The sequence below is a fragment of the Schistocerca piceifrons genome, chromosome 3 (assembly GCF_021461385.2).
Source record: "Schistocerca piceifrons isolate TAMUIC-IGC-003096 chromosome 3, iqSchPice1.1, whole genome shotgun sequence".
Classification (NCBI taxonomy): Eukaryota; Metazoa; Arthropoda; class Insecta; order Orthoptera; family Acrididae; genus Schistocerca; species Schistocerca piceifrons.
The window spans coordinates 286848745-286864463 of NC_060140.1; the positions used below are offsets into that span (position 1 = coordinate 286848745).

The window sequence follows — 15719 nt, forward strand, 5'->3', positions numbered from 1 at the left end:
GCGCTTCTCCTGGCGATGGCCTACGAAGCGAAAACTCCGTGAACTCTACAGATTTCAGTTACATAGTGATGGCGCTCGAACATATCCCTCACTTTAGGGTTAAGCTGAAATAATGTTTCATTGTGGATTTAAAAAAATTGAAATATGATGAAAAACTAAGTGCGCCGATTGGTCGCTCATTCTTCACCCACTTTTCAGGTCTTGTAGACGCCTCCGCCGTTGGAGTTGCGGACTAATGTTGGGGATGAAATTACAGGTGAAGATCGGAACGGCTCCACTTTTGACATAGGGCCAAATGAGTCTGCTCAGTGAACAAATGATGGCAGCTCGACTGAATGCACGGAGAAAATTTGTCGGCTTCACACGGAGACGACGATGACAACAAAATTTTGTTTCTCTTAGGGATACATATTGTGCAATAGCCTTGACCTGCAGAATACGTTTCTTTGACGCAACTTCTCAAAGTAGTAGTACTTCGTACTATGGATAAATTGGAACACAGTGATACAAAATTCTTTGGATGAATATCTCTTGCCCTAAACAGAGACGGTGAACGTTTTACTAAGCTACTCAACACTTCAGATACGGACGGCTGGATTCGAAAGTTATGCTTCCCATGCAGATAGCTCAAGTAAAACTGTAACCACTGATGGAAGCAACATTATTGAGTTCTACATATGCTACTGGCAGCAGTCGATTAAATATAAATGAAATGGCTGACGCTAGTCATATGAACACCCCCCCCCCCCCCCACACACACACACACACACACACACTTTGCATGAGAAACTATGTGAAAGTTCCTTGCTGAATGAATGTGTGTGTGTTTAATGATGACCGAAAGTAAATTAGAAAAAGAATCTCGGCAATATTTGGAGCATTTTAAAAATAATCCAACTTTTGTCGCCGACTGGTTTAGTGAATAGTATTTGACTAACACCTCTTGCTAAAAACGAAACAGAAACCAAAGTACGAAGTGGAAGCCGGTGCTCCAACAACAAAACGAGAGAAGCGAGTGTCATTCGCCAGGAAAGTTTTATTGTTTTTGGGGACGCAATACGAAATATTTTTATTATCTTACGAGGTTTTACGCAATAGATGGTTTAATATGACAAGTCTTCTACCCCACATGAGCCATAAACTGAAAATAGGCTAGAATTCCAAAATAAACTATATTTAATCTAGATAATGCACGTCCTCAGTGGGACTAAAATAATGGGGGAACTGTGAGATAACTTCGAAACGTTCGACTATCCGTCCTGTTTATAATATTTAGCACTGTACGCAGTTCACTTGGAGGCGTCTGGACCTGCACAGGTACATTTAAGTTTCGAGAGTGTAGTACGAGAGGATTCACAGCCCTCCCCTGATTTCCACTCCACAATCACACTGAACACAGCTTGTTATACTGCATAAGAATGGGTTATTCCCTATTACTTTAGAGGGTGCGCAAGGTTATACTCGGTAATACTATACAAGGTGCTCGAGAGCTGCGTCCTTTGGCTAGTCGAGACGTATGTCTGCCCGCTGCAGTGTCTCCAGGAGGCATTAGCTCTCAACGGATGGTCGGCAGTACTTGCCTGAACAGAAGACCTGTGCAGTCCAGTTCCGTATACACAAAGTTAAAAGATTTTCCGACGGAGAGCGAATTATACTGGACAGACTCACCTGTCCGGTTTGCAGAATGCCGCTAGATGGCACTTGGAGTGGCAAATGAGTTACGGAACTCACGAAGATCCTTTCGACTCCCCTGTTTACAAACCTAAAAGCTGAATACAGTTTTTCTGGACACTGAAACAATAATGATAACCGTACAATTAACAGCAGGAACATAATCTGCCGACTGGAAAGACATTCGATGAAGTCCATCTACCTACGACTGGAGTACACTGCATCATAACTGGACTACACAGCATTCGTAGATCGAAAAATAATGGAATTATTAACATGAATAACATTACTTTATTGCCAGATCGAGAACTTATCTTCTCTGAGTCGAACTTATCGTTCGTTTTTCTTCTCGAACTTTTCGTTACGTTGTCTTCAGATAATTACCAAGAGTCGTCTCGAAATCTCCCCGCCTCGTTCCGACGTTGAGGAACGTGTTTGTAACAGCCGTGGCTAATGGACATGACAGCAGACGATAACTCTGTTCCGGAGCCTAGGCTGATCGCTCTCCTGCTGTCGTCTGTATGGCCGGGCCGCAGACAACAGAAACACGGTTCAGCCCACCCGGCGGGGCCTCGCCTGCCGCATATGGTCTCCCGGACACTCCAGGCTCCCACGTCGCTGTGACGACACGGCCGCCTCCAGCTCCAGACGCGCTGGGTGGCTTCGCGAGCCGCGCTCTCTTCTCCTCGTATACCGGCACGTTCCGAGTTTGGTTTCATGTGGCTTTCCAAGTCGACACTGACGAGCACACCAAATGTGATGCGACGACCACCCTTACGCAATAGTGTTCGCTCTTACTCGTACCCAAACCATTCTCTGGAGTAATTTATGCAATGCTCATAAAATTGAAGAAGGAAACGAAAGCAGCTAATTACAGACTTTGCGTTTCTGGTCACAGAGATGCGCAAGAATCGCTAAACTTTTTCTTGTGTTTATGGGATAATTGCATAGGTTTTGTTTAATGGAACAGAATTGCAAAACTGGACGCAGTTAAATTTTTCCTGCGTCTCCAGTGAATCACGATTTTCATCGCCGTTTTTGCAGCGAGGCAAAACGAGTTACAACGGGCGCACCACAGGCGAAAGTCTGGAGTAGTTATTAACACGATCCAATTTTTTTGAGGTTATATGCTCCCTTCTTAAACGCCTTGATGGTCGGTTTCTCGAAATTCCATTGTAATTACGTATACTGTCCCTGCTTTACCAAGATGCTCACTGAACTGTTACACGCACTACTTCACTTCTAGCGTACAGCTTCTATACTGTCGTTTTCGTCACAGTTTCGGACCGCTTTGATCTCTGAAAGCTAATGATTGTAGAAAGAATGCTCCTTGGTGAAGGGGGGCAAAAAAGAACACAGTGTAATAAAACAGACAATTTATTTAGAAAATTACTGAACAAAGAAAATGTTTCGGTTTAAAAATGTGCTACAGTAGCGCGTTACAGAAAAGTTGCCGTTAGAAGAGAAAGCTGCGTGTGTCACTGAGCAATGCCCTATACGGAGACGTGTCAGGGTCACCATGCCCCTACTTAGTCGCTGGAAACTTGGTTGTCAAAAGACCGTACCGAATTTCAAGCTGTTGATTCCAGACAGAAGTTGTTAAAAAAATAAAAAAGTTGTTTCTCCAACATTTCACCCATACATGAGCAATTACACACTGAAAACCAGATCGACTGACAAAATCTGTACACACGAAGTTTAGATTTTCTGCTTGCTGTTGTGAAATTGTAAATTACACACACTGGAACAGCCAGACTGGGATTCAAATGGATTTAATCATTTAGTCCTGAAAACTTCGGAAACCTCAACATCGCACCATCTTTTACTTTAGGTGCTCTGTAGTTTGTATGTACAGGGTCTACATAAAGTCCGGAAACACTTTCAATTATTTATTGCACAAGAACTAAACATTGTACAGATGTCATACATATTGTATTTTGAAGAGAAACTGTGAAAGCTTTTTTTATTTTTTTTACTTTTTTTTTTTACAAACATTCGATATGTGAACCATGAGTGAGGCGGCAAACGTCAATACGTTAATACGTTAATCGAATTCTTGTCATACCCAGCATGGCATCGTCGACTGTGGCAGTTGCTTCCCGTATTCTCTCCTGGAGCTCTGCAACATCACGTGGTAGAGGAGGTACATACACCAGATTTTTAATGTGTCTCCGCAGAAAAGAGTAACACGGAGTGTAGCACACTTGTTTTTGTCGAATTTCAACACACAAGAAGCTCGCTCAGCACCTGAACTCGCCGTGGTTGCGACTAGCGCCGACTATCGGCAAATTACCGAACTACGCTGTAGCGATATACATGAAAAATACTTTCAGGGTTTCTCTTCAAAATGATATATGTATGGTATCTGTACAATGTTTGGTTCTTGTGCAATGAATAATCGAAAGAGTTTACGCACTTTATGTACACCCTGTATTTACGAAAGTGCAGGAGTACAAGCTGTATTTTTCAAAGATTTACATGTACAAATACGATTGAAGCATGAATAGTGCCGCAAACTCGCCAACTTTGCAATTTGCGCTCTACAAATCTTGATCGAGTGACACACTGGTCACACGAGACGCGTTCAAGCGGTAGTTAAGCTCGTTGTATACCTTACGTAGCAACATCCTGTTTATGGTCAGAGCAGCATTGATTTGTTCTCTGAGCTGCTCCAATGTTTTTGGCAGTGGGGTACGTAAACACTACCTTTAGTGTACCCCCAAAACAGTGTGCCAATTCTAAATGTCAGGCGACCTTGTGGAGGGGAAAGGGGGGGGGGGCAACGGGACAGAGCCAAATCATCTTCACCAGCACGTCCGAACCACCGACGCGGAAATTCGTCGTTAAGGCAGCGACGAACATGGACGCGAACATGGACGCTCCAAGGGCTGCCCCGTCTTGCTGGAAGATAAATTCTCGGATTCAGACCCAGTTGTGGAAACAACTGCAACATGTCAAGGTAAGAGGCGCACGTCTGTCTCCTCACAGAAGAAAAATGGCACACACAGCTTCGTCCGTGGATGCACGAAAAGCATTAACATTCGGCTGATGTCTCATGCGCCACAACTTCTTGACAAGGTTCTGTGTCCCACACTCTCACATAGTGGCAATTGATCTTTCAAGATTAATGTAGCACTGCTTCGTCGCGGACACTCAGCTTGGAGGCGAAATGTTCATTATGAAATGCTTCCTGCATTGTGCTACAAAACTGACGGCATCAGCCATAATCTTCCGGTTTTAATTATTACACCAACTGTACGGTTCGAAACTCCTTCACAAACTCTTCGACTCTGTTTGCTACGGTATTCCTAGTTTGCAGCTTGGGCGGACCGTTAACTTTTGTTTGGACTGCTATCGAAACACTCTACGGTTACATCTGGCGGACTTGATCGACCGGTACTTTTCTGTTTACAGAAGCAACAAGTGTTCCTAAACTGTCGATGCCAACTAACAATGCTCTGTTCACATGACGGATCTTTTCGATAATACCTTCTGAATGGAAACTGCACTGCAAGGGACTGCACTCTTAACTCCAGCTGGAGGGCACAAAGCAAACTAATTGAGTTTACGGCTTTGTTCACGCATCAATCGTATCTGTACATGTAAATTTTGGAAAATACTGAACTTCGATAACAATGGAACCATTTCTAGTAGCCCTGAGTTTATTTCCCAGACTGGTATTCGGGCATACAGCTCTTTATCTATGGCGTCTGATACAGGGGATACACAACAAATGTATGCATACCTTTGCCGATAACATAAGAACGCTTTGTATATACAGGTTTTATTAGATTTACCGCACTTCTGCTCCGTGTGTTGTTCGTAACTGATGGTGCCGACCTGTCTGTTTCTACTAGCGTTAATGCTCGCAATACGAAGTGGAGGAGGGGGGGAGTGTACTTCATTCCAACCTTTTGAAAATATTGTAGTCTAGCCAGGTATTGCGTATCTTAAACTGTTTTAAATTTTTAATTTAAACTTAACCCAAAAATTTATGTCTTACAGTAGATCTGACTTTTCAAAATGAATGTCACGTTCAATATTGTCAGCTTTACACGTCAATCTCTCTCTAAGAAGCATGTTGCGAGTAAAAACTCAACAACACTTTATGAATTAAAAAAAGTGGGGGGTGGGCACTATTGCTGCAATAGATTTTTTCTATCTCTCTCACAATGAAACAGTTCTGCCTCAGGGCACAACACTGTCGGATGACGAAAATTCCAGATAAATATTTATGAAAATAGTTGACCGGAAAGTTGAGATCCACCCCTGCTGGAGCCAAGTGGGCCACTGTCCGTATTGCAGTGAACGCGATATTTGCAACCCACGGCAACCACGGGTTGGGAGATACATTTGCTCGTCAGTTGGGCCAGTCCACCGTCGCGTGCCCTCCAGGCCCCCCACCATCACTTTGGACTCCACCTCCCCACCCCGCACTCGGCTTGCAACACGGCCGGCGTATCCTCGGCCGCCAGCACGGAACTTAGCGGACGCGATAAACACTTCCGAGGCCGCGAGTAGCGTCACAGCTGCTGCTAATCTGCTCCCGTCACGGACCGCGCTTGACACGCAGAGCGCACATCTCGCTTTCCACACCAACAATCAAACAAGCATCTGTACATCCTTCCGCTTCCTGAACTCTAGCGCAACAGGTGCGTACTTTTACCATTTTCACTTCCCTGAACGGTCCTTCCGAAACGAAGCAGCTGAACAAAGGAAGTCTAATAAAACTACTGGTGTCACTTCAGTCCAATAATAATACCACCGATACCCGTCTACATCGGGAGTGCCTCTACTGTGGCTCTGGACGAATTGGGAATGCTCTACACGCCTCGGTAACGCTGTACTTACTCACCAGTTGTTAGTCACACTCGTATCGAGTAACGTGACTTGTTCTCGTATATTAACGTTTAATTAACGGTGTACCCTAGTATGGGCAGGAGGGCTCCCAAAGCTAATGTCTGTTGGCAACATTCGTCTACTTGAACACACATCAGCCTCAAAACGAAGCTTTACCGTGGCTATAATTTTCGTGTCTTGCAATTCGCAATACAGAAATAAAGGAAAGGAAAAATCGCAACTACAGTGTCGCTAATTGTAGCAATTCTTGCTCTCTAGTTTAAAAAATGTTCTTTTGTACTTCATTTTTACCGACCCAGACAATGAAGCATCTTTTACGGCTTTTTCTTGCCAGGGCCACCCGCCCTACTGCAAGCTGTTTTCGAATAAGCAGAGGAATCGATTTTGGGGAGTTTGCAGAGACCAGAAAACAGGTCGCCGCGCGGCGGTGTCTGCGAGCAGAGGCGGCCGGCCGCAGACGGCGCGGGCAGGTGGGCGGGTTCAGAATTAGCCCCTACGTCAAACGGCCTCTCCTCGCGACGCCGGAGGACTCGAGGAATGTGTGCGCTTCTAGAAGATCTGACTGACTGCGTGCGAAGTCCGTGTATGCAAACTGTCAGGCCAGGGAAGCCAGTTTACACAGCTGCGTGCGTCTCTACCGACTCCTCCATGTCCCTCCTCCCCCAGGTGAACATCAGCAGGTATAAACTGGATTTATAATCTCCGCAAATTGCCGCGTCCTTGAAGAAAGGAAATGTGTTTCTGAAGTTTGCCCTTAATGTCTATCATACTTATTTAGCAAAGAAGAAAACGAGTAATCACGCTTCAGGGGCAGAAGCTGATTGTGAAATGCTATCAGCAGCAGACTGAAGACCGTAGCGAACCGTGTTACATACGTTACCGGAACTCAATGCTCCGCTAAATACAGTTACAGAAACAACGAACACAGACTTCTGACAGGCTTGAAAACATGAGTATTTCTGATGAAACAAGAAATTCAAACAAATTATCATTTACAACAGATTCATTTTTCTTACTCTAAGAGCAGGGACTCGTAGAACAAAGCTGGAAGAAATTGTCTTTACCACTTGCAATCAAGAAGTCCACCACAAAAATGGAACTAAAATAACTACTATTAACTCTATTGAAGTTTACAAATCCTAAAAAGAAATCATAAGTTATTTTCGTGCATTGAAACATCAAGAGCGGAAATAAAATTCAACCCAATTTTTTATGTAATCGCATATAAGTAGTTCTGTCAAAAAATTGCGAACATTGTCTTCTCTAAAAAGAAGTGCAATTATGCTTTTAAGCATGCCCCAGCATCTGTACAGGAAGACACTGATAAATCCCTGCGCTTGGCAGAAGCTTGCAACTTTCACCACCTTCCAAAGAATTCTCTTACCTATCGAACGCTCAAAGATTAAGCATCGATACGACCTAGTAGTTGAGAAGAACAAAGCTAATGATTCGAACATCCAACTTTCGCGGCAGTAATCTGAACTGAAAGGAAATAATCACGCCTGAATACAGGCTCACCACAGTGAAAGATGGGAAGAAATTACATTGATACAAAATTTAATTCTCTCCTTGTATGTTCGTTTAACCGAAAACATTACGTCTTGTAAATGTTCAAAGTAGTTTTAACGGAATCTCTAATGCGACGTTTTTGGACCTTTATCATTAATGCACCACGAAATAGCTTATTTCTATTCATTTCATGTCAAAAATTCATTACGTCAATGTCAGAGAGGAATCAAGTACTTACGCTCCAGTCTCACACTATACATAGCATGAACAGACGAGTTAGTATTGATTTTTAGAGTTGGCAAAAATTATGCAGGTGCTGTTCTAGCGTTCTCTTCGATGCAGTGCACTAAACAAGCACACATCATCAGGAAAGGTATTCTAGACTCTGAAGTTAGAAATCTGATAAGCCAGTATTATACACATCACTGAGTGAAATGAAGATTTCACCGTTTTTTCTCCACTTCATCTAAATTGCTGTCGTATTTGGAATCTTGCGAATCGCATGAAACGTACTGCCGTACACTTAACTACGCAATTTCATAATCCGCAATAAGGTGACAGAGCTTAAGTGCGTCCGACACGCATTTACATATTTTATAAGGAAACTTAGATGGTAACTTTTACCAGGGTTAACGCTGTAGGCTATTTTCGTATATATAACTCGAGGAGATAAGGGGCTAGAACTAACACAGATCAACGTTGCGCTGCTATCTTCGTGGCGCGAGAAAGTCATCCCCTTCTAACGACTGTATAGCTGAGATAGCCGCGAGATCTATCACGTCAGCGTTTCAACATCTGCTACTTCTCGCTCGGACAAAAAGATAGTGCACGGTGTCCACGGGTGATCGATAACAGTAACACAACAAACTTTTAACGCGGAATCACTGTTGCCGGACTGCGGAGCGTAGGCGGTAGCGAGCCAGCTGGAGATCCCGAAATAGCCGCGGGCCGCTCCCACAGCTGTGACTTACAGGCGGCGGTGCTGCCTCTGGCGCTCCTGCTCCCAGGCCGAGTACCTCATGGCTGCGGAGCGCGGGCTGCTGGGCGCCGGGCGGCCGTCGGGGAACTACTGAGTGCCCGGCGCGGCCAGCGGCGCCAGCCGAGGGCCGCTGACGCACGCGATGGCGCTGACGCTGACGCCTGGCGCGCCGCCCTACCTACCTGCCCATGGCGAAGGATCCGCGAGAGCCCGCCCGTTCCGGAGGCCCCGTGCAGACAGCCGGCCAGGACCTGCAAGGCCGCTGATCCTTCCAGCGCGGCCCGCCGACGTCACCCGGAGAACCGGTACGTGACTCACCTTAGACGCGGCTGGCCGCGTGGGATTCGCAACACCGGCCCACTCGGCTGTTATGTCAGGATCAGCCTTATCCCTGGTGTGGTGGTCGTAAGTAAAAAAATAAAAATACAGCTGTCCTGAACCCGAAAGCTGACTTTACCATCATTAACACTTTACTAGGCAACTAGCCATGATCTTATTGTAGGTGGTATGCACTTGCCTTCGCCCGGATTTGAACTGTCTACCCAGACATTTATGGAGGGGGGCCTTCAGTTTAAGGTCGATTCCGAAGCACGCAACAATTTTGCGTTTTTCGTATCAACATCGACAGGAGTAAAATAAACGATGAGTTCTTGGGCCGATTGGGGATCGAGCCCCGGGACTGTGAATGTGTGTTCCGAGTCACCTAGCGTCTTACTGTTACGATGTCTTTAGTCTGAAGATTGAATTGATGTAGCCCTGCACGCTAACCTATCCTGCCCAAGCCTTTTCACCTATGATAACTAAGATTAATTCAGCTGGTCCCGGCGGAGGTTCGAGTCCTCCCTCGGGCATGAGTATGTGTGTGTGTGTGTGTGTGTGTGTGTGTGTGTGTGTGTGTGTGTGTGTGTATGTGTGTCATTAGGATAATTTACGTAAGCAGTGTGTAAGCTTAGGGACTGATGACCTTAGCAGGTAAGTCCCATAAGATTTCACACACATTTGAACATTTTTGAACTAAGACTAATTACATCCCTTTGCACCTGCTTACTGTAGCATGTACCTGTCTCCCTCCAAATCTGTCTCCCAAACCTCCCTGAATTACCAGATGTATGATTCCCTGGTGCCTCTGCATGTGTCCTACCATTCCTTTCCTTCTTTTAGTCAAGCTGTGCCGTAAATTACTGGATATATATGTACGCCTTTTATGCAAAAAAACTGTTACCCAACCATGTTTCGGCACCTCTGTACCATCCTCAGTGGGTTTCGTTATTGAAAACTGTAAAAAGTGAACATATTTTAGGTTGTAACTCATCTAACAGGGTGATTTCTTTTTGGCGTGATTTTACATTACGTGGTTTTGCAGGACCGTCTGTATGGTGCCCTGCACTGATGACTTGTCTGCAAACCAACTTCATGTTCAACAGAGAATTTTATTCCCAACGTGAAGGGCTGCCAATGGGATCACCAATTAGTGGCCTCCTAGCCAACATATACATGAACAACTTATAGAACAAGGTATCCAGACACATAGTAAGACCAAAAAAATACTTATATACTGGTACCGTTACGTCGATGACATAATATGCCTGACTGATGAACCATACACAAATAAAGAACAGCTACACAATGAAATAAACTTATTCCCAAACATTCACTTCACGTTAGAAAGAGAAAACGCACTTCTTTTTCTGCATCTTACCATACGAAAAACGAACACCACCCAAGACTTCCCAATATTCAGGAAACCAACAACCACGAGCATTACTATTCACAATCCGTCGAATCACCCAGTGGCACACAAGCAAACAAGCTTCAGATTCATGTTCCACAGACTGAACAGAACAGCCATAAGGAAACAGAATTGCACACAGGAACTTAACACGAAACAGACAGCAGAGGAAAATGGTTACAAGGTCCATATGATAACGAAGTTGCCAATGAATTTCACATATCGTTTGGTTTGCAGATGACTATCAGTGCAGGACACCACACAGATGGTCCTATGAAACAATATAAGGAAAATCACGGTAAGAAAAACGAACAAAAGCTTTCTTTAGGCCTCACTTCGTTAGATTAGTTACAACCTAAAATATGTTCACTTTGTATCATTTCATGTAGTTAAAAAGGCATACGAGTTGTATTCTAGTTGCAGAGTTGGGCGACCAAGGTAAACCCTTTTCTCATCTTTGATGTGGCGCACGTGTAAGTAACTTGCGAAAGTGGCCGCAGGATTCTCGACCATCAATGCCATTTACCGTACCAACGGTATCGTGCGAACGGAAGGATGATGCAACTAACTGCTACTTTTGCTTGACCAAAGTGAACGGGTATTCTGCAACATCAAAACATTTAATATCCAAACTTGACCTCAGCCATACGCCCCCTCATGACGCTTCTCCATATCCTAAGCCACCAAGTGATTGAACCATTGATGAACAACGTTTAGAGATGTTACCCGACAGCAATAGCAACCTAGCACAGCACGTACTGGTCCGGATCCAGAGTATTCGCCACCACAATCAGTATCACATCGTATTACGCAGGGGAACTTAACGACCTAATTACTGGCATCTCAAGTGTTGCAAGCAGTACACGAGGACTATTGGGCTGCACTATCCGCCGACAACCGGAACCAAGGTAGGAACAGATGTTCATATTGCAGGTGCGTGCGTGCGTGCGCACGCGCACACACGCACTTAGCATTAGTAGCGTCATCAAGTTCAAAGGCAGTGTTACTTCGTAATGGTAATAAATATCCCTCAGATACCGTCGGATACTCTTATTAACAAGACAGACTTACGAAAATATGCAAGATCTGCTCGTTTACTCACACTATATGTGTAACTGGAAACTGTGTTTCTATCTGAAAGTAATAAGGCTACGAAATAGTATGCAACCAGGTTACACGAAGTAGTGTTGCTTTCCGTGCAAGTGGGACAGCCACAACAAGGAAGAACATTACGTTTGTAAAGAGTGGCCTATGCGAAACGTCGTCACTCCGGGTAAAATGAGTGTGTGGTACTAGCCGTACCAGTTACGATGACGATACCTGTAAAAGCGTTCGACAGAGAAAGAAGCTTTTGCTTACCTGAAGACAAAGTTCCCAATATCTGCGTTGCAAAAGTTAGAGATTATTTATTGGTCCCCAAATATGACAGCTTATGCAAGGCACAGATTTCACCAACTCGTTAAGTGAGACTGAAAAAGATACGAGGAACGCATTTAACTGTGTGTGCGGACACATTCTTGGAACTCAATATCTAGTGACTATAGAGATTTTGTGGATAACACGCTAAGATATTTCTAACGTATGAAGCATCAAATATCACCAAAGTAACATTTCCTTCATTGCTGTCTTGAATTTTTCCCCCTCAGAACTTGGGAGATACAAGTGATAAGCCCGAGGAACGTTTTCACCATGACACTGTAGTAATGAAAAAGCGGTTAGTGGGCTGGTGGAACTGCAGCATGTTGGCAGAGTATTGTTAGTCCTTCGAGACACTGCAGAACCTTCCAAGGTTTCCGAATTATATATTTTTCGTAAGGGAAAGTACCTCTACTTTTCGAAAACTGTGTGGAAATTATTTTTTTTTTATTTCCCATAACTACGGCAAGTGAAAAACCACAATTTTATCCAGAGTGCAGACAAAAAGTTAAAATGCATTGTACAGTATTATTAGACATGACTTAACAGCACTTATCGGTAGAAGAGAGGAAGCTTCAAGTTTACATCTCTTGTATGCTGATTTGAGTAGTTGCATCGTGTTAACGATTATAGATGGAGAAACAAAAACACATACCTGAACTACAAATTTTTATGTATTGCATGTAAGAAACCAATATATTGTTCTACTAATTCATGATGAATACGCATAAAATCCCCAATTGTTGAAGTTATAAATGAGGTGAACGCAGTGGGCACACTAATTTCCTCATAGCACATCAAATTCAGTGACATTATGGGCTTAACTTTCCTCTGCATTGTTACAGTTCACTTAGACTTTGCACTCATCACCACCATTGGTGTCGTCAACGTATGCACAAATATACAGTAACACCATGTGACATAACTTTCATGGAACCACAAATCGCAGAGAGAAACACTGAATCCAAGTAGTCTTATTCTTTCCACAACTGTAGTTCCACAACTGTAGTGGTAGACAGTTGTCATTTTTCTTGTTCTTTGACTTACATTTTCCTCCGTTCTGTTTACCACCACATGGGGGCGTTATCTTTTCAGGTAAATCTGGTACCCTCAGAAGATAATCAACGGATGGTGTGAGGTTTGTTGTTGAAATGGAAGATCTAAATACGTCTTCCACCGAGATTGCGACGTTTTGAAGCTGTTCCGAGAGCTTCTTGGGGAACTTATTCGCTACTCATAGGAAAAATGCTCCTTTTATTGAATGCAACTTTGTGTATTAACTGCTTTTCCTCCAAATCATCTGAAGTACGCCCGTAGATTTGTGGAATAAGCTTGATCACAAATTATTTTTTTCTGCTGCTTTCCTTCTTCACGTATATGCTAAGAGTCGGAGCCATTGTGTCTGAAACGCAAGAGTCGTTTCCCTAAGGAACTGTTCTAATAATGATGCATCCACCTCTGATGACAAATAATCGGTATGTTCCTTAGCTAATGCAACTGGACAAATGTGTTAGAATACTTATTTGAAGAACTTGCCTTAATGAATTTTTATTAGGTGTCAGCCCAGCAAGCTACTAGTTTCCCCCTCCATGCACCACTGTGAACTAGCTGTCCTGCACTCAGCGACCATTTCCGCAAGACAGTCTTCCCTGTCTGAAGACGTCCCTGTCTTGTGGAGAGAGTTGTAATTCACTGTAGAACGGCTACGTTAGTTCTGAACAAAGAATATTCCTGCTGTTATGAAATAAAGTATGTCATAGAACAAGCTGAGTTTATCCTATACGACACAAACTGCGTTTAAAAATGGCCTTTTTGCTATCGTCTGCTGTTGAGACCTCTCCGTACGCGTAACAACTATCGTTGGATTGCACTACGAGATCAAATAGAAAATCATAGTGATGAAGATGCTAATATGAAGCGCAGTCTCAACGGCCCTTATCACTTTCAATAACAAATTTACTAGTTTGCAACCGCGTTCTTGCTCTTCAATGTATGGCATTTGAATACTTTTAAATGTTTAATTATATTACTTATAATCAGAAAGAAACAGCTAGTGCTTGCACTGCTGTAAGTGGCCCTCATGATGGTGGGGTATTAATTCGTATTATTAAGGCCATTTCCAAGTATGCCCAAAAAAGTTGCTCCATAATTTTTATTCGTGTCAGAAGCACCATATTACAGGTTAAAAGAAAAATAATTGCAATACCAGTTGCAGACAAGAGGTCTTCGAGACTGCAATGGATGGGGCAATCAAACCAACGTGAGTTGGAATGTCTGGACCTTACCACCATGGCACACGTTAGACCGTACAGGCTGCTGCTATTTTAGAAATTTCGCTTTGGATCTTCTCCTTCTTCCTGTACACAGTATGGTACAGAATCTCAATACCTCTCAGAATCTCAGAGGCTGATATTCCATACAGCGACAATGTTTTAAAGTTGGCCACATCTTCCGTTTCGGAAGAGCTTGGTATCTGCAGGCCATAGTTTTTCTGAGAAAGCTTTTGCTAGTTTAGTCTCTGTGTAGCCAGTGGAGTGTCGTGCACAAGGGTTCAGAAGCGGAACACTTCTCTCTTTGCCGAACAGTCTGTGTTGTGATTTCGGCCAGTTTGTGGGAGTAGCTTTCACAGTAAATGGCGAGTCTGCACGTTTCGTTCATTGCGGAATCAATTTTCTTATTGTGGCCGTATTTTCAGCATACGGGAGAGGCATATACGACAGCGGAATAGCAAGCTGCTAGTGCTGTTGGTTTTGTCACTTATGATCAACCCAAACTACAGACTATAATGTTGCGGAGGATATTTTTTGCCAGTGAATCATTCTGGCGTTTAAGCAGTGCTGCTTACATTCACAGTCCTGTCCAGGGTAACGCCCAGGTAACTGAGGTTGGAGCGGCGTTCCTCCCCACGTCACCTGGAATCCTCTTGACACAAGCAAGCGTTTTAATGAGTTAGGCTTCAAGTGATTCCAGTCGGTGCTGTTCGAGCCTTTCTGGGGCGTTAGTGAGCCTCTAACGCACTGGCCTAGATAGTCGCAGCACGATCACAACACATGAAGTTCACCCTGTATATCGGTAGTGGCAGGTCGCCGGAATAAATATTGAAAAGTGTTGGGGGCTAATACAGTGCTCTGTAGTAGATCATTATTCTGCCTTCGCCACTCTACAAAGAACATGAAATTTCATGGAGGCCTCTAATAACCAAGGTGAATGTGTAGCCTTGTTGCAGTACAACCTGACGACGTGGTCACACACAACTGACGTCCCTTTACTGAAAGCTTGTGACAGAGGTTCCCGTGCAAGACAGACGGGCGCCTAGCGGCGAGCAGCGCCGCGCTAGTCGTGCAGAACCCGCACGCGTGGGCGGCACGCCATGCCGCGCCCGCCTCCCACCTGCAACACCGAAAGTGGCGCCACGGTGGGCGGCGGCGTGAGGCCACGCTAGCGCGCTCCGCCTTTGCCGTCTCGTTTACATGCAGAAAGCAGTCCAATAAACGCACACAAAGGGGAGGAAAGGCTGCGTTTGCACAACGCCGTCGTGCTATACTCTGTAAATAA

At 44.2% G+C, this 15719-nt stretch overlaps 1 protein-coding gene across 5 annotated transcripts in view; it reads right to left on the bottom strand.

Annotated features, from left to right (window-relative positions):
* Nucleotides 1-15719, bottom strand: part of LOC124787711 (dnaJ homolog subfamily B member 6-like) — a 314264-nt gene that overhangs the window by 35297 nt on the left and 263248 nt on the right. For 2 of the 5 annotated variants that reach the window (XM_047254550.1, XM_047254546.1), the window contains exon 1: nucleotides 9012-9143. The exons of 2 other annotated variants lie outside the window; for them this stretch is intronic. In XM_047254550.1, the coding sequence (XP_047110506.1) occupies nucleotides 9012-9061 (50 nt within the window). In that variant the 5' untranslated portion in view covers nucleotides 9062-9143. Of the gene's footprint in view, nucleotides 1-9011; nucleotides 9144-9201; nucleotides 9261-15719 lie in introns of those variants that run through there. One more of the 5 variants, XM_047254547.1, reaches the window with a different exon arrangement.